The sequence below is a fragment of the Podarcis liolepis genome (genome assembly GCF_965112155.1).
Source record: "Podarcis liolepis genome assembly, chromosome: 5".
NCBI lineage: Eukaryota > Metazoa > Chordata > Lepidosauria > Squamata > Lacertidae > Podarcis > Podarcis liolepis.
The window spans coordinates 33,502,491-33,522,357 of record NC_139556.1 but is presented as its reverse complement, the minus strand read 5'-3'; the positions used below and the strand labels follow the sequence as shown (position 1 = coordinate 33,522,357).

The 19,867-nt window shown below is 44.8% G+C and overlaps 1 protein-coding gene and 1 long non-coding RNA gene across 4 annotated transcripts in view; both read left to right on the top strand.

The window, feature by feature from the left end:
* LOC310706885 overlaps positions 1-19,867 on the top strand; it is a 525,877-nt gene that overhangs the window by 494,720 nt on the left and 11,290 nt on the right. The gene's annotated exons all lie outside the window — the stretch shown is intronic.
* SLC29A3 (solute carrier family 29 member 3) overlaps positions 1-19,867 on the top strand; it is a gene marked incomplete at its 5' end in the record, with an annotated part of 33,953 nt that overhangs the window by 2,796 nt on the left and 11,290 nt on the right. For both annotated transcript variants that reach the window (XM_083503114.1, XM_083503115.1), the window contains one exon: positions 15,730-15,812. In XM_083503114.1, coding sequence (XP_083359240.1) covers positions 15,730-15,812 — 83 coding nt within the window. The remainder of the gene's footprint in view (positions 1-15,729; positions 15,813-19,867) is intronic.

Genomic DNA, 19,867 nt, shown 5'->3' with positions numbered 1-19,867 from the left:
TTGCCTGCAGAGAGATCCGAAAGTAGATGTCTCCTTTTCCAAGGTGAGGATGAAGGAGAAGGAAGTAGGAAATGAGGTCAGCAACCCTAAGGGTATCAATCTAGTACCGGAGGGAAGGTCAGCACAGGTTAGGTCAGAAAGGGCAGTCTAGGAAACTTTAAGGGTTTTTCCTCACTCTCCTCTTTTGCATGCACATGTCAGCCTTCAGTGCAAGCTGAGTTGGATCCCAGTACTTCCTTTTTTTTAAAATAGATATTTATTGAGATTTTCAAAAATTATATATACAAACAAACAAAACACAGACAAAAAACAAGTATAATTTCAATCCCTTATTTTCTTATACCTTAGTTCGCTGACCTCCTCCTACCTCCCCTTTCTGTATTCCAGTTTCCAGTTATTTATTCAGCAAGTCCTCTCCCTTAATTTAATTTAATTTTTGCCCTTTCTTTTCTTTTAACTTAAACATTACTGCTGAAAACCATTTAACTTTTAAGCTTCTAAATTTGTTTTTTGATAACCTTATTTTCATTGGATCCCAGTACTTCCAACCGTCTGTTGGTTTGATAAGTGAAACTGATGAGTTGCAGGACTCATGAGAGACAAAAGAAAGTACTTCATCACACAGTGCATAAGTAATTTTTGGATTTCGCTGCCACTCTGATCTTTTATGTGTGGTTTTCCCTCTCCCCCCCTCCCCACCCCCACTCAGGCTAGGCTGGGACTGGAGGGAGATGAGACTATTTCACACTTCTCTCACAAGGGGAGCAGCAAATGTTTTTTCACAATTTCTGTCAAGGCCTTTGTTATCCAGGTGCTCTTATGGACTCAAAGTCTGGTTTCATAACTGGGGGCAGGTTGGAAACCCTGAGAGTGTACTTGTCCGGGCTCCTAAAAAGGTAGCACTGGAACTTATGAGTCAATCAGTTCAATTCAGTGCTTAAAATAAATTAGGCAGCTTAATTTATTCCTTAAATAAATTAGCCAGCCTCCTAAAAGTTTTAAATAGTTTTGTTGGAAATTTGATAAACTTTTCCATCATTGCATAGGGAATTCTAATTCATATACTTGTAAAGGTATGTGAGGAATAAGGAAGGGGATGAATTGCAGAACCTCTAAATAAGAGGCTTGGCTGTGTGTGATAACACAGAATACGCTGCTTTCGAAACTTGCCAGCATCTCATGGCATTAATCTCACAGGTGTATAGGGACTTTCACTGTAATGCGCATAGCATGACAATTGTCTAGCTGCATAATTGTTGCTGCTGTTTAGTGTCCAATGAAAGATCCACACACATCACAGTATTGCAGCTCAAGTTAGGAATTTTTCACCTTTTTGAAAAGGTACAGATGGGATTGTGGTTGCATCTCTTGGCAGCCCAGTGCATACTACTCCCAAGACTTTTGCCATGTTGTATAAACTGTAACTCAGAAATAGTAGGATGAAGGAATGACATTCTGGAGGTTTGATTAACTATCAAGTAAAAAGGGCTAGCATGGACTCAGTATTTACTTGTCTCCTATCAGGGAAAACCAGAACTGGATCACTCTGGTACTACATGAGAAATGGATGAATGGATGGCGTTTACACTTGTCTGTGAAGTGCGAACAGTAGCAGCCCACCTCTAGGCATTGTCTTTGAAAATATATATTTTTTTAATGGTTTTAGCACCGTAACCTCTCACGGGACCCAATGAGCATTTGCTAGGGTGTTGCAGGCTAAGATGCTTCCTGCAGCTCCAGTGAATGTCAAGAACTGTTCCCCATATAATTATTTTTGCTACAGGGATAGCCTCCAAGATGCTTGCCTTAACTTTAGAACTGCCTGGCAAGTTTCGGCTTTAATGCCAGTTTCCATCCAAAATCACACGTGTCTTCCCCACTTTGCCTGACGCTTGTCTCATTTCTCACTTTAGGGTAAGTAACATAAAAATAGGAAGCTTCCTTATTCAGTGTGAGGCCACTTGATCCATCTAGCTTCTTGTCATATGCACTGAGCGGTAGAAGCTCTCCAGGGTTTCAGGCAGGAGTCCTTCCCAGCCCTAAATGGAGATCCTGGAGGTGGATCTACAGATCTTTTGCACCAAAGGAGCCTGCATAAAAGAGAAAGCACACCTTAAGAGACAAAATTAGCAAAATAGAACAAGATATCACAGGCCTCTCAACACACTATGGATCTTTTGCATGCAAAGGGGAAAAGGCATCTGCAAATTAGCTGTGTGTTTTGGGCTTATCACTTGTTTCCCTTGTAACCTTCAAAGTTGAAAAAGTTGCCTTGCCACTGCATAGCAGCAGCTTCTCCCCCAGTCCTTTCTGAATGTCACGATGATTCCAGCATTTGCTACAGGCCCAGGTCCTGCAGAATGGGCTGCAACAGCTGTCTGGGAAAACCAATTTTCGCAAGTGCTATCAAGCTCTAACAGAGGCTTACCAGCCTATCTGTCAGATTGCAAAGTACTATAGTGAGGATTAAAACAGAGTTCTGATAGGGCAGGCTGAGCGATGATGGCTGGCTGTTGGAAACACTACATTGAGAAAAGTGTAAAATAAATAAATAAACCTTGATCTCGCAAAGGGGACCCCAGAGGGAACAGAGTAAACATAGGGCCTTAAATTGCAAAAGCAGGAAGGCCTACTCCGCTTTCTGATCGAAATGTCACTTGAAAATATTAGCTATTTATAGTCTGTGTGCAGGTGTTTCTGCACGAGGGATCAGTGTGAGAAAGGGGAAGGAGGGACTGTTCATCGATAGGACATCCCAGGGGTATGTTCAATGAAGTACGGTGAGCAGCAAACCTAATACATGCTCTTTCAGCGCCAGAGGTTTTTGCCTAGTGCTTTGAGAATCGGTTCTAATTCTTTGTGAATTTTGCCCATCATGCAAAACAATGACAACCCCATTCTGTCATGCAGCAGTTGCATTAATTTTGTTATGAATGTGGTAACGGTGACTGCTGGGATAGCTCAGTCGGTAGAGCCTGAGACTCTTTAATCTCGGGGTTGTGGGTTCGAGTCTCACGTTGGGCAAAAGATTCCTGCATTGCAGGGGGTTGGACTAGATGACCCATGGGTCCTTTCCAACTCTACGATCCTATGAACTGAATGAGCCATACAAAATATAGACAAACTTCTGTTTTGTTCTCAAAGCCTAGCACCACCCTCCCAACACTGGGCCTGCCTTGCTTAATTCCAGACACTGGAGATTGTTAGAAGAAGCAGTGTAAAACACTCTTGCTTCTTCTTGCCTTTGTCAACACTTTGCATAATGGGAGGGGAAGCCCTGCTTGTCCCTAGTGCCTCTGCCATGGCAGAGAACTCAGGAGAAGACAGTGTGTGTGTTGTCTCAGTTTGGCTTGGGTTTTGGAGAAAGTAGGAACTACAGTGCTTGCATTTCCTCTTCATAGCCCAGCATGAAGTGAGAGACTTAACATGCCTATCTGAGAGTGAGAGACTTAACATGCCTAACATGGTATCTGAAGAAGTGTGCATGCACACGAAAGCTCATACCAAGAACTAACTAAGTTGATCTTTAAGGTGCTACTGGAAGGAATTTTTTTATTTTGACTATGGCAGACCAACACGGCTACCTACCTGTAACTTAACATGCCTATGTTATCCGAAAGATTAGTTTTGCTGTTTTGCTGTTGTGTGCTTAGAGGGCTCAGGAAAGGGGAGAGCACAGTGGCAATCAACAGTAATTACTGACAAGTAATTTGAAATGTATGGCCCTCCTAGGTCTGCCTACTTTGGGATTCCGTGCTGCCACAACCCCAATGACGCAGGTGTTTGAAAAGTGTAGACGCAGGCATGGCAGTAGAAGTCTACAGGTGCCCATTATAATCCAGTTTTTCCAAAGTGAAAACCCTCTTAGCACCTGTTTGGAATTCTGCAAGCTGCCTGCTGTACTTTATGGCTTTTTCCAAAACACTGGCAGGTGTGAACAGGCTGCCGGCTGCAGCAGGGAGCCTCTTGTCTTGGCGTGCAAGCTTAGAAGTTTGTTGCTTCTTGATTCACGGGATTGGCGTTTTGATGCAAACGCTCCAGTGGAGGAAGCCACCTAGGCATCTTGGTCCCGCACTGTTGTTTTCCTCCTTAATTGCTAGTTGCTTTCCTTCCCTTGGATTTTTTATTTCTCTTTAGCAAAGTAGGTAACTTCTCCCAAGAGAACATTGGCACATCTCATATGATGGGCAACTTCAAATTTTACTGGGCTTCCCATGTTTGTTTGTTTGTTTTTAATGCAAGGTTCTGTTTTGAAGTGTTAAGTTTCTGAAATTCTGGCACGAATAAAATTAACATGCTTGATTTTGCTGCTCCGCTGAAAATCCTCACTTTCTCGACAAAGCCTAGTGCTTCACTGGCCAAGTTTACATATACAGTGGTGCCTCGCAAGACGAAAAGAATCCGTTCTGTGATTCTCTTCGTCTAGCGGTTTTTTCGTCTTGCAAAGCAAGCCCATTGACGGATTAGCGGCTTTTAGCGTCTTATCTGCTGATCGGGTCAGCTGATAAGCGGATTAGCAGCTTAGAAAAGGGGGGGGAGGGGAAAAACCCGCAGGAACTCACAAGGCATTGTCGTCTTGCGAAGCAAGCCCATAGGAAATTCGTTTTGCGAAGCACCTCCAAAACGGAAAACTCTTTCGTCTAGCGAGTTTTCCGTCTTGCGAGGCATTCGTCTTGCGGGGCACCACTGTAAGTGGATTGCAGAACAAAATGATTCACTGGAGTTTCCAGTATGAAGTGGCCAGTGGACCTCTGCTTATGTGGCATCTGTAGCTAGTAGATTTTGCTCTGAGATTGGACCAGTGAGACTTGAGTACCAATGCTCTGTTAGTTTGTATCTTCAAAACATTTAAGATAACTCAGTGGAGACATTAAACCCTAAAAATCAGCAGCAGTGAAACCACCTTTAAAAGCAGTTATAAAACCATAATAAGAAGGGTTTGAAATATAAATATTAAGTACTTTTATCTGCAATCTTTGCAACAGCCCTGTAAGGCCGGTGTTGCTATCTCCGTATTTCAAATAGGGAGCTGAGACTGATTTGATTTGCCTAAGGCAATCCAGCAAACTTCATGCGTGATCAGTTTGAGTTGTACTTTCTTTTCTTGCTGGTGATTCCCCTTCCCGGAGAACATAGGCTTGAATTATTGCAACCGATGCAGTCACAAAAACAAACAAAGATACAATTATTCCTACAAACTCAACCATTTCCACCAGCAAAATTAGGAAATAATTTCAGTTCATCTCTTTAGAAATGCTACCACTTCTGTTTCATGGCTGCTTCTGGCATGGAGTGGTTTACACAGACAGAAGAACTAAAGAGGTATACTCTAACGACCAATTTTGATTATTACATTTGATGTAGGACTTGCAGAAATGCAAGCAGCTCTCGCTTTGCAACTCTTGCTTCACCCATGTAAATTGCTGGAGCCCAGCCATGATTTTAAGAACTAGCCTCTTAGCTACGGGTGACCAGGACCTGAGTTCAGGCAAGTGCATGGAGTACGTGAGTGAGAGGGCGGCTGGTAGCGGTGGGCCCAGCATGGAAACCCAAACAGGTTGCCAGAGGAGGAACAGAATTCTCCACCTTTCTTCTGCCCAACCACCAGCAAGCTAGTTAAAACAGTTGCAGGCTAGTAACTTTTGTGAGCTTATTTACGAAAGCTGGTGTAGCATATGAGGCAAAAACAGGAGTGAGGGAATGAATGAATCAATGAATCTTTATTTGCGTCAGCCATCGGCCATAGCAATAAAACAACAATACGATATACAAAGAATAAAAATTAAAAAGTCAATTATATAAAATACATTTTAGGGTTTTGAATCAATAGTCAAATAGTGGATCTTATTCTAATTGCCTAGCTAAAAAGCTTGCAACCTTAACTGACTTCAGAGCAACAACTATGACATGTCATCCTGGTGCTAGTAGTGACATAGATGTCCGAAGACAACTTGCCCCATTGAGCTGCCCACCTATAAAACCACCTCTCACCATTGCCACCCTGTTGACTTGGACATGTAGGAAGATGTCAGCACGCCACTCTGCCGCCTTTACCAATAATAGTGGAAGTGATGCAGAGAGTGACTCTTCTGGAAGCTCCATACCATTAGGCGTGAGGAGAAAGTATTCATTGTAATGTTCAAATAAAAAAATTCCTTCCAGTAGCACCTTAAAGACCAACTAAGTTAGTTCTTGGTATGAGCTTTCGTGTGCATGCACACTTCTTCAGATACACTGAAACAGAAGTGTATCTGAATTGTATCTGAAGAAGTGTGCATGCACACGAAAGCTCATACCAAGAACTAACTTAGTTGGTCTTTAAGGTGCTACTGGAAGGAATTTTTTTATTTTGACTATGGCAGACCAACACGGCTACCTATCTGTCATTGTAATGTTGTTTGGGATAGAACCCTGACATATACTTGGCCACAGTTATAAATGCATCACAGTATTGGGAAGTGTTTCCCTAATTGGGAAACACCTTTTGCTCAGAAAAGGGGGGTGGGGAAACCCTGCAGTGATGCTATATTGCCATTAGTCCAACAAAGTGCAGAAATGGTGGTCTAACGTCAGCTCATTCAGCCTAGAAACGCTGCTGTTTACCCACTCTAGACACTGCATCAATCTCTCCATGACATAACAGCAACTTGGGGATATTTGTTCTTCGTTGTGAAGGGTCACAAAGCACCATGCAGATTTAACAAGCTGATGTGGGGGTATATGCAGGGATTGATGTACTGAGCCATCAAATATAGCCACTCCTGTGATATCGCGTAACACTTTAGGTGAGAAGTATTTGATCACTAGCAGGCTGTCTCCTGGTGCCCTCAAGGAAAGATCTGACACTGAAGGGTTTGGCGCTGTGAATTTTGACCTGGTTTCACTTTTCTGAACCTGTTTTTCTTTACTTATTTTAATAGTGAGACTGAACATTTATTTTCCACAGCCGCTTCATGTTTGGAAACCCTGGACACCTCTTCTCTGAGGTAAAATGCTCCCCTAGCAATGCTGTCTTTCAGAGACCCACCCCACCAGCTGCCTGACCTCCTCTGGTGGTCTTAGTCATGGGTAGGCAAACTAAGGCCTGGGGGCCGGATCTGGCCCAATCACCTTCTAAATCCGGCCCATGGACAGTCCAGGAATCAGCATGTTTTTACATGAGTAGAATGTGTCCTTTTATTTAAAATGCATCTCTGGGTTATTTGTGGGGCATAGGAATCTGTTCATTCCCCCCCCCCAAAAAAAAATAGTCCGGCCCCACCACAAGGTCTGAGGGACAGTGGACTGGCCCCCTGCTGAAAAAGTTTGCTGACCCCTGGTCTTAGTACGCCACAAGCTTCACATGAGTCAACAGTCTGGAACAACAGCCAAAGAAAAAAGAAAAAAGGCTAATGCTATTCTAGGTTGCATCAGCAGAAGTGTGGTGTGCTGATCAAGCTCTATTCTGCCTTGGTCAGACCCCACCTGGAGTACTGTGTCCAGTTCTGGGCACCACAATTTAAGAAGGATATCGACACGCTGAACCTTGTGCAGAGGAGGGCAACACAAATGATAACAGGTCTGGAAGCTAAGCCTTATGAGGAATGGTTGAGGGAATTGGGTATGCTTAGCCTGGAAAATAGGAGAGACTGAGAGGAGACATGATAGCCATCTTCAAATATCTAAAGACCTATCACATGGAAGTTGGAGCAAGCTTCTTTTCTCCTGCTCCGGAGTGCAGAACCCGAACCAATGGCTTCAGGTTACAGGAAAGGAGATTCCGACTAAACAGGGGAAACTTTCAGACTGTAAGAGCTGTCTGACAGTGAAATGGACTGTCAGAAGGTGGTGGACTTGCCACCATTTGAGGTTTTTAAGGAGAGGTTGGATGGCCACCTGTCATGTATTATCTAGTTGAGATTCCTGAATTTTAGGAGGTTGGACCTAGACCTCAGGGTCCCTTCTGACTCTCCCATTCTGTGACCTCACAGCAAGAAGACAGTCTTTCATCAGCAAAGAGAGAAGACTGTTCCCACCACATCAAAATAAACCCAACATTTTTCATGTTTATATGTCTTCCAAAAGACAGGTGACCTCACCACTCGTGGTTTCCTGTGGCAAACTGACCTGATTCCCAGGTTCAGATGGATGATAAACTTATTTTTATCTGGCGCTCGGCTCAATTAATATGTAACGTTTAGCTCATTGCCCCATACCTAATTTCCAGCAGAACTCCCCACAAACAAGATTAGATTCTGATTTGGGTGCCCTAAAAGGATCTCTTGGCTAGTTCTTCAAATGGGCCATTAAGATAAGCTGAGGAATGACCGAGCTGTTTAGGAGAAAGATAAGGTAGCCACTGAGAACAGAATTCTGGACTCATGGGCTTTTAGCCTGATGTAGCAGAATTCTTCTTACGTAATGTTGTTTGTATGTGAGGACCACATATCTGAGTCCCCAACTAAATTATATCCAAGATGAGAGGTTTCTAATTCAGTCTAATCCATGTTTGCTGCATGGAACAAGATTGAGAAAACACTGATTGGCTCATAGTAGATAAGGCTCCATTTCTACAAAACAGCAAATGGGGCCGGGGGGGGGGGGGCCTTGGGGAGAGAGAAAATTAGAAACTTAAGTGGTATCATTTTCCACAATACTTTCTCAAGCAGTGACATGCGACTGAACAGTTTCTGGAAAACATTCTTAATTTTTTTTCCCACTAGGGGGTGGGATCTATTTCACAAGTTCATTAGTAAAAATGAATGGATGCTGGCTGCAAATAGCTATTGAGCAAGATCAGACAGTTTCAAAGTTTGTACAGTGGTACTTCAGGTTACATACACTTCAGGTTACATACGCTTCAGGTTACAGACTCCACTAACCCAGAAATAGTACCTCGGGTTAAGAACTTTGCTTCAGGATGAGAACAGAAATCATGCAGCAGTGGTGCGGCGGCAGCAGGAGGCCCCATTAGCTAAAGTGGTGCTTCAGGTTAAGAACAGTTTCAGGTTAAGAACGGACCTCCGGAACGAATTACGTACGTAACCAGAGGTACCACTGTATCTTTGTTTATTAAATGCAAGCAAAATAAGCTTGTTGATTTAGATCACTTGCTGGGACATCAGAAAAATTTCCCAGCACAAACTGACAATTACTCTGTGCAGATTCCTCACATCGCAGAATGGTCCTCTTTTGTCTTCCAGTTCTAAGAAACCCACTTCATTGTTCTCAGGTCAGGAGAGCGCAGTGTCTGAAGTGGCACCGTGAGGAGGATTTAGCATGCTGCCTGAGAAGAAAGAGATGGGAATATGTTTCGCTTGGGAGTTGCATGACATATACCCGTGACTGTCTTGCAAGCAGAGATGTGTCTAAATGCTTTCCGTCTCAGAATGCTAAGATATGCAAATAATGAGTGAGTCAGGTGGTTAATGATTCCCCTAGAATTTGAGGTGTTAAGTTTGGAAAGTTGTTTTGCTTTGAAAGGCAACCCAGGTTGCAATGTTAACTATTCTTGCTTAGAAAGTCCCATTGAAATCAGCAGGCTAGCGTGAATCAGCACGGCTGGCGTCAGGTTTGTTAGTTTATTATTGCATTTAGGGCAACTCTTACCAGTGCAGAAAAGGTCTTTAGGTTTTAGTGCAATCTTGAATATATAAAGCTTGCCTTGGAGAATGAGCTAAAGTAGCACAAGTGGACTTGGTTGGTTGTTTTTAATGTTCCCAAGTGGCATCTTTGTAAAATTGACTTATTTCTGTGTGGGAGCTTTTATGGCTATACGCAGGAAGAAGTAAATGTGGTCATGTATCTGAAATGCTGTTGCTGAAAGTTACATATGGAACCCCGGCCTCAGGTTTACATAATACAGCCAGTCTTGCAACATGGCCTACTTTAAACAAGGGCATTGAGGGGGCTGGAATGGGAAAAGTATGAGCTAAGGAAACCACTAAGTGAATTTTATTGCTTATGGAAAGTGCTGGCTTGCTAACCCTGAAAAACAAAATGTTTTATCCATGCGACATAAACAGCTAAGTCAGCAGTGACACAACCCCTTATTCTCCTCTCCTGCCCTTTGACATTTGGAAGGAACAGGTTTTTAGCTGATGCAAGAGACAGGGTCACTTTGCAGAGTCAGGAAGAGGCATGTTGCCTCGTTTCCCCCTAGAGAAGTGTACTGTGCACTTTGGTGGGACTTGTTGGAGGTGTCGCATGTATATGTATGCCGCTGCTGGTAACACTCTTTTGAGTGCAGGTTGTGTCATTGGAGGTAGAGTTAAGCATCTCCAAAACCTTTGAGGGGGGTGTGTGTGTGACAAAAATAAGTTTCTAAACCTTATAGGTATAAAGATAGACTTGAAAATGAAGGGTGTGGTGTCTAGTAAATCACAGAAGCTGAATTTATTCCTGAATAAGTTTTCTGCTACACTGGGGATGAGGGATTCAGTGCCCTACAAATATGACTGACATGGCACCTTCCAAGTCTCAGCATTGGGGTCCATGCTGTTTGGAGCCGGCAGACATTTGGACAGCATCCCTGGTCTAAGGAGAAGCAGAATGCACTGCATGCAACAAGCAATAAAATAAATGCAATAGTGCACAATGTGGCTTTTCTTTATGCAGAATTTGGGTTATGCCATGAACTTCTATTTTGTACTAGGGATGGGTCACTTTCTCACCTGCACGTCATTTGAGTCTTTGCATTTTCTTATGCTTTCTTGAGTGGAATGCACTAAGAACATTTAACGTCATGCATTTTTTTCTGGTCTGGAAGCCTGCCCTTTCAGTAACTCCCTGCACCAGAGCCCATAGCTTTGTTCTCTGCTCTGCTTTGCATGATTTGCCTCGAAGTGGATGAATGATCAAGCCAAAGGAGTCTGCTCTTCCTAAAGAACAATGGAAAATGGAGGCTTTAAATATTTCTCGGCACTTACACTTTGAAGAATGGTTGTAGCTGAATTGCCATTGCACAAGAATTTTAATAACACCGGTGTTATTACCAGATATGCGCAAGCAAAATGAAACGCCAGCAAAAGGGGCCTAATGTGCATATATGTCCAACATGCCAAGTTGATTGCACAGCAAGAAGCCTTGGCAGCCTGCTGGGGAGGCCTGACCTATTATTTGAGAAAGCACTGGTTTGCACTAATGGCCTAGTAAAGTCACAGAAGATTTTGTTGTTGCCTTTTAATGTATTGACATAGCAGCCCAGATTTGGTGCCACGGATAACCCGTTTTCAGGAGTCCAAGACTAGAGCCTGATCTTAATGGCTCACCAGCCATTCCACTCTCACTTATGGGATCATAGAGTTGGAGAGGGCCTTGTAGGTATCTGGTTCAATCCTCCGCTGGGTGCAGGAAATACAGAGCTAGAACATGCCCAAGAAATGACTGTTGGGCCTCTGCCAGAAGGCCTGCAGTGAGGAGGAGCCCAGCACCTCTCTAGGTAATTGGTTCCCTTGCCCAACTCCTCTTACTCTCAAGAGGTTTTTCCTAATATTCAACCCAAGTTGAACATTACCCTACTTGATCAGGTTAAATCTAGTTCTATCCTCTGAGGTACCTAGTGGACAAGGCTTTCCCCTCTGTTTGGCAGTCCTTCGGGGATTTTAAGAGGGCTATCACATCCCCATCCCCCTTAGTCTTCTCTTGACCCAGCTAAATATACCTGGGTCACATCTATGCCATATATTTAAAGCATTCTTCTACCACGTTCATGGAGTATCCTGGGGTCTGTAGTTCGTTACTAGTACTGGGAATTGTAGCTCTGTGAGGTCAGCACCCATAACAAACTACACCTCCCAGGTGTATGATGTGGAAGCGACCTCAGTTTCTTCACCTTTTCCTCAGAGGACTTGCTTTCCCATGCCTCTAACCATCCTCTGAACCGCTTGGCCCTGAAACGCGTGGCAAAAGAATAATTGAAACGATCTCTGAGCAGGCATGGAGTAACCTCAGCACTACAGAAAGTGCAGAGAGCCCCCTCAGGCTGCGCATTGCTAGGAAGGAGGGCTTCCAGATCGAAAAGTCCAATGCTTCTGGAGAGGCTGGAGCCCTGGCATCTCTGCCTCCTCTTCTAAAAATTAAGCACCAGTTGGAACCAGGCCCTGCAAAGCAGAGCAATCTCCTGCAGTCTGCTGTTTAATTATAGTTCCTTCCATCTGGTGGTTTCTCAGGGTGCAGCACAGTCAGTAATTTCTCCTAATAACAAATGACTGTGGGGAACTGGTGCGAATGCCGCAGTTCTACAAAGAGGAAGAAATCAAGGCACAGGGAGATTAAAGGTTTGATTAGGAAACAAGGTGGGACATCCAACCTAACCTGGTGTCAGACAAGGTGAGCTTTAGACCACATCACCATTGGCCTTTTGCGGAGAGTGTCGTGACTTGGGTGTTGGAGTGCATCCAAACAAGCTATATGGCATCCTTGCATAGTGTTTCCTTAACTTCCTTCAGCCTGTACAGTAAGCTAAATTGGTCACCATGGGTGATGGAGTCAGTTCTTTGTACCCTCCCTTCTTTTCACTGCCAATGGTTGTACACTTCAGGTTCTTAACAGGTGCATCTTAGGCTAATGCTGGATACACCTTGGAATCAGGAAATGCAAAGGTGATGCCGGCAGGTGCACATAGCAAGCTGGATGTTCTGTGGGTATCTGTATATCATGGTGCATCTGATAGGAGCAGGGTCTCATAGGAAGATGCTGTTTTGCTAAATCAGGTCAGTGGCCCATCAGTATTGCCTGCACTGTCTGCTAGTGGCTTTTTAGGGTTTCCGATAGGGGACGTTTCCAGCCTTGGAGTTACTGTGTTTTGAACCTGGGGCCATCTGCACTCAGTGCATGTGTCCTTTTCACTGAGCCATGAAACTTCTCCTGCACAAGGCCTGCTTTATCTAAGCCTGCCTTGTGATCAGGGCTGTGTGTCTTTCCCGATTCCATGCCAGAACAGAAATATATAGAACATGGTGTGCAGAAATCACCCGTCTGGGAGTCTTGACTGTATCTTAAGCTTTTTAGTTTTCAAGGATGCAAAGATTAGCTAGGAAATATGTGGGTTGTGTCCGTATAAAACATTGGAAGCCTTGGAGAATAAGATTCCCACTTTTTAATATATATACACAAATATTTTATACCCCACCTTTCCACCACAAGGTCCACACAGAAGAACGGAGATCTCATCAGTTAGGGAGGTTCATAGTATGGAAGCAGACAGACCTTTGGTTACTCTGATCCCAGGTCATTCAGTGCTCTAGAGACCCAGACCTACTGTTTGAATTCTGCCTGGAAACAAACTGGCAGCCAGAGAGCAGGGTCTCAAGACACAGTTAGCCAAACTGTGACTTAAACCAGGACCACATGAGTGGGTGGTCTCCTGGAGAGAAGCTCGCAGACATTTTGCTCCTCCCCGGCCTTTTCTACTCCCATGCCAGATTGAGCTAAGCCAAGGTTTGACTTCACGTGCTGCCTGAACCCAGACTCATGGTTTAGCTCTTTCCTTGCTAACCACAATCTGTAGCCAATAACAAACCTTGGCATGCATAGCTCTGCCTCTTTGACTATAATCACCTCCTAAAAAGCGCTAATGAAACAAAATAGGGATGTTCCATCATTCAAAATCCAGCCGACAGAACTGTGAATCTGGGCAACTGATGGGTGCGGTTGCCCTTTCACAGCTATTGAAATTTCCAGCAGAGCAGCTTTCTTTGGGAGTCAGCTTCTGTCCGGGCGTTCGGTGTTGGGGTGTGATGAGTGAGCAGCAAAGCGGGGGGAGAGTTCGTTGGCCCCGCACAGACTCGTTAGAAGCAGGTCTCGGCTATCTGAAGATGAGCTCACAACTGCAAGCTATTCTTGGCTCCAACCTGCTGGCTGCTGCTAATTTCATGCCCTGTGATCCAGGTAACGCTCTAGTGCCTTGCTCCGTCACCCAGGGCTTGAACTGCTTTTTTAGCCCAGCAGGAACCCAGCTGCTTCTGCTGCCGAGTTTAAGCTGAATAAAAAGCCACTTTGCAAAAGCATCTTGGCAGTACGGGGCAGACTTTTTGCTAACACCACTGGGCAATTTTTCCCCCTTTAGAAAAAAGACAGATATGTATATATTTAAGTATCCAGTATTTTTGCCTGAAATTATTGCATTGTGCTGGAGAAGCTGTGGCTAATACTGGGCCATTCTCTCTCCAACCACCGTCTCATTATGAACCTCAGTTTCATTGATTTAGAAGGCTTATTGGGCTGATACAGGAGATCAAAGAAAATACATCTTGAAAATGCAATTGAGATCAATGCACCCAGCTTGTCTGGAATTTTCCAGAGCCTATTCTGTGCACACAAGCTCACATCGAGGTGATGAGCTCTGGTCGGGATTCTCTGTTCTCTCGTATGCGGGGAGAGAAGAGAAGTTTGGGAGAATTAAGCAGCAGTAAAATAGAAGACCGTCTTGATTTGCAGGGCAGCTGAATCACTTCCTATAAATAAGTCCACACAAGTTACTAGCCAATAAAAGTGTTTGCCAACCTGCCTGTATCCACACATTCCCACATTAGTAATTTGTGGGAGACTGGAAGACTGAGAAAGTGAGGAGAGGTAACTTTTTCCCAGGCTGTAAAAGCTTCCTTGCCTGGTCACTTCCAAATGAGTAGACAGGGTAGTCTTTGTAAACAGCAGTTCAAAGGTAAAGGGACCCCTGACCGTTAGGTCCAGTCGTGACCGACTGGGGTTGCGGCGCTCATCTCGCTTTATTGGCCGAGGGAGCCGGCGTACAGCTTCTGGGTCATGTGGCCAGCATGACTAAGCCGCATCTGGCGAACCAGAGCAGCGCATGGAAACGCCGTTTACCTTCCCACTGGAGTGGTACCTATTTATCTACTTGCACTTTGATGTGCTTTCGAACTGCTAGGTTGGCAGGAGCTGGGACCGAACAACGGGAGATCACCCCGTCGCGGGGATTCGAACTGCCAACCTTCTGATCGGCAAGCCCTAGGCTCTGTGGTTTAACCCACAGCGCCACCCGCATCCCCTAAACAGCAATTTAGCATGCCACAAATTACTAACAGAGGCACAAGTGTGGATGCAGGACAGGCAGGCAAGATACTATGGGATTTCTGTAGGCATTTGCCCACATGGTTTAAAACCTACCTTCCTAAGTGCTAAAACTTTGCGTCTTCTGAATGAACACAGAGATTCCAAGTAACATTGACTCCTGTCCCCACTGCCTCATTTCATTTCTTGTTCTCCCATGAAATCTCTTGCATAAAAAAATGCCACATTTGCCCTCACATGGGACAGCCATTTCTTATCGCAGGCAAAAGGCATCGTCTTAAATTACAGGCCTTCTGTGGCGGAGAATTTCCCCCCATGTGGAGATTAAAGGGTTCACATTGTGTATCTTGACTGCTGGCACAATTCATAGAAGAAAAAGGAGGAGGAGCCCTTTTCCCCCCTCTTGTGTTTTTAACCTTCCTTAATGAGAACTAAGAAAAAGGTCACAATGTGATTCACACTGTGAAGTGGCCAGTAATGCAGCAAGGGGTGTCTTGAGGTTCCCAATAGCAGACATGCTCCTTGAGTGGTGTGGGGTTAATCGCTTTGCAAAGTCTGCAGCCCTGCAAGCTTCAGGGCGCTGCGAAGCCGTGACCTTGGGCTGCTGTGCCTGCGACTTGTGACAGGGAGACTCGGGGACAAGCCGTGTCATGTCTTTTTGTTCTTTCTGAAGCATAGTTTTTGCAACCCTCTTTGACACACTTTTCCTCCCTTCCTTAGGACTTCTTTGAAAGCTACATTTCCATGGCTTCCACTGTGCCTTCTGTGCTGTGCTTGATTGGGAACTTCCTGCTAGTCAACAAGTAAGTGCAACTGCATTAGGCATGACCATTTTCTCCCCTCTGTGCAATCCTGGCCACGCCACCTCTCCCTCCACCCCCCACCCCCGAGGCTGTAGCGTTAGCACAGCAGTGGACTACAAGTCAAGCTAAGAAACGCTTGATGGGCAAATCGGTTTAGGCAGAAAACCCTGAGAAGCAGAGAAGCTTCTCAGAGCAGTCACATCTTGTAATTTAGTCCCATGACGATGGCAGGCAGTATCCGAAATTGTTCAGGCGATGCCAGTTGCGGGAGGCTAGCAGACTTCCAAGTTTGCCACTTCATCCTGAACAGATGTGCCTGTAGCCTAATGTAGGAAGAGAAGAAGAGCCAGGGTAGCGGCATTCAAGGGTAAGGGAAGATAAACGTTTAGCAGCTTGAGATTGTATTCAATGGTCAGATCAGCATCCAAGGAATGAGCTCGTACAGCTGACCATTGCCACGTATTACACTTTAACTACACACTGATAGGTACCGTATTTTTCGCTCTATAAGATGCACCAGACCACAAGGCGCACCTAGTTTTTGGAGGAGGAAAACAAGAAAAAAAATATTCTGAATCTCAGAAGCCAGAACAGCAAGAGGGATCGCTGCACAGTGAAAGCAGCAATCCCTCTTGCTGTTCTGGCTTCTGTGATAGCTGCGCAGCCTGCATTCGCTCCATAAGACGCACACACATTTCCCCTTACTTTTTAGGAGGGAAAAAGTGAGTCTTATAGAGCAAAAAATACAGCAATTAAAAGCTCCCCCTGCCACTAAATCAGGATATTGCAGACAGCCAAGCTATCCCAGGATGAGACAATCGCAGTACAGCAGGCATGTCCAACGTCCATTTTGGGGACCTAATCCGGCCCCTGTGGCAGCTTTTTTCCTGGGGTAAAATCCTAAAAAAAGCTCAACAACAACTTCAGTCCTAAGAAAAGGTTAACAACCTTGGTTGGCCCCTTGGTCTGCCCTCACAGCCCTTCACTTCATCACACATCTGGCCCTCTTTGAAAAATGTTTGGACACCAATGCAGTACAGTCTATTCAGCATCTGTTCACAGGTGTGGGTGTGGAAGAGAGCTAGAGCGACAGACACACAGACAGACAGACAGACAGAGGTTTGCGCATAAAGTTTCAAGGCTTTTGCCCTTCTATTCAAACTTAAAACCTCAAATTCTCACATAGCCTAGAAGCTTGCATCTCGCTCATTGCATTCCCTCGAGGGACCACTTCCTGTGATTCCTTTTTTCTACATCAGGCCTATTTCTCTTGCATGCGGACTTTCTTGTGTCTAGTAAACAGAGGCCAGGGTTTGGTCTGGCACAGAGGGATATTCCTCTTTCATATCCACCACCCCCTGCCAAGAGAATTGGAGAAACAACACTGTGTAGTTCTTCCCACCTCCTGGGTCAAAATCTTTGCACTAGGACTCCAGTGCTGGAGCTCCTCAGCTCCCTGCCGGGCAGGAGTTGTAGTTTCTGTGCCTGTGATGTTCTAGGGATGCCGATGCTTTTTCATCTTCCTTATTCTTTGCGCACTCCAGCAATGAAACTGTGGAAAGCCACCTGAAAATCCCAGGGGTGGCCGCGCAATGCACCTGCTGTACGTCTGAGACTTGTTCTCCAGAATCTTCCAGTGGAGAAAGCCCTCGTTTGCTTAAACGGAGCTCTCTGAATGTTAATGCCCAAATGTTCTGCATTGCTACTGCTGTTTTATTGCAGAATACAGAAAACACGGGTGGCGATGGTAGTTGTTTTCCAAATTATGCCTTGGAAGTGGAAAGAAGCAGAAGGCAAAAAAGGAAGGGCACCCAGAGATAGGAATGCCTGCTCCTCCTCCTCCTCTTAAATATTCTCCAGGTTGGAAAACCATTTCGCAAAAGCCATTATGTGCTTAATGCATTACATTTTAAATGTAGCATTCATTTATCTTTGGCACATTGTTGATTCTGCTGAGTGGCACATCCATAATCAATAAGTGTTTTATTATGCTAAGTTTTCGGCGTCATAAATACACATGAGGCTGGCTTGCATTTATGGAAACTCCTGAGCAAATCGGTTCCCTGTAGTTCAGTTGCCTCCAGAGAGTAACTTATGACTACTCTGTGCTCCACCCTTGTTAAGGGCATCTGCTCTCGTGGCTAAAATATGGTGATGCTTTTGAAATGGATTTCCTGACTGTGTGGGTGAAGGTGACATTTTTTTTTGGGGGGGGGAGAAGAGAGCGAGGAAGAAACTGGCATGTTCAGTGTGCAAGAAGTGGTGCTTCTGTTTGCCCAATCTATTCTGCTTCCTTATTGTGTCTTTCTGGAACTGTTGCATGCAAACAGGTTGCATTTCTCAGGGAGTCCCTGAGCCAGGCAGACAACATCTCTAACTTGTTCAGTGACGTGGCATGAAGCGTATCCCATCTGGAGCCTCTTAAAAGGAGGATGTATATCACAAGAGGATGCTTGAACTGCGGTCTCTTATCCCTAAAAGAGAAATAGAATGCCCATCCGCTGCTAGAATCATGGTCATTTTCTGCCTTTTTTTTTCTCCTTCCCTGCCCTCTCTGCTGAAAGGGAGCCAGTCAAGTCTTCAGTGTCTATAATAAGTAACCTCCCTGTTCAGGCAGCTAATTATCTTGTAGTGATAAGCATGCGATTGCTATTCCCCAGGCTGCAGTATTCCCCAGGCAGGCTTCATTCCTGTTATTGCTGCCTGTTGCTGTTGTGATCTCTGTTGGGCATTTCCAACTTGGCAGGGTTTATAGAGACAGTAGATCAAGAAAAGACTGATGCGAGAAAAGTAGAATCTGTACATTTGATATAAATGGTGGGGGGGATGCTTATTGTTCCAAGCCCCTCCTCACCCACCCATTTTTGCCTTAAATTCTTTGTAAGTGGTTCAGCCATCTCTGCAACTTTAAATGAGAGCAGCAGCACATACTCTGGTTCATCTCTCTAGTTACAGTGGTGCCCCGCAAGACGAATGCCTCGCAAGACGGAAAACTCGCTAGACGAAAGAGTTTTCCGTTTTGGAGGTGCTTCGCAAGACGATTTCCCTATGGGCTTGCTTCGCAAGACGACAATGCCTTGCGAGTTCCTGCGGGTTTTTTCCCCTCCCCCCCTTTTTCTAAGCCGCTAAGCTGCTTATCAGCTGATCCGATCAGCAGATAAGCCGCTAATAGCGCTAATCCGCTAATCCGTCAATGGGCTTGCTTCGCAAGATGAAAAAACCGCTAGACGAAGAGAATCACAGAACGGATTCTTTTCGTCTTGCGAGGCACCACTGTACCTGGCTTCCTTTAAGTCATTGGAGAACTCCCCAGGGCTCTCGTATCAGCAGCCTTCCTTACGAACAGGAGGCATAACTAGGCGGCTGGTGGACAGTGCTTGTAGCAAAGCATTGTGGGAGGTTTGGAGGAAATGCCATGTTTTCCCCCTTTTGCAACTAAACGCCAATTAAAGAGAGTATCAGATTTGGAGTCAGCCAGAGAGAAGTACAGGCACCTCTTTTCAACTCGACAAAGCAGTGTGGAAAATAAGGAAGTTTCCATTTGTCGTGAGACAGACTGTTGAATTTCCTGCACAAAAAGACTGCATTCAGGCGCTGTAATAATAAGATGCTCCATAATTAAGGTAAATAAAAGCCAAAGTCTATCCCAGAAACAAAGCTACTGGTCCATTTCACCCTGTGCTGCAGCCCTGTTTAAGAGGCAGGCCCTGCCTATTTTTTTTAAAAAAATACTTTACACTCTAACTTTACACCACACCTTGGTTAGAGTGTGGTGCTGATAACGCCAGGGTTGCCGGTTCAATCCCTGTATGGGACAGCTGCAAGCTCCTGCATTGCAGGGGGTTGGACTAGATGACCCATGGGGTCCCTTCCAACTACAGTTCTATAAAGAATTCTATGAAGAATCTCAATTCTACGAAGAAGCCTCTTCAGATTCACATGGGGAAAATGCAAACTGATAGGCAACAGGTGGAGTGAAGCATATCACACATTATCTTTTTAAGGGTGATGCTGAAGAGTACTCTTTGAAATGTGAACATGTGCATTGTCTAGGT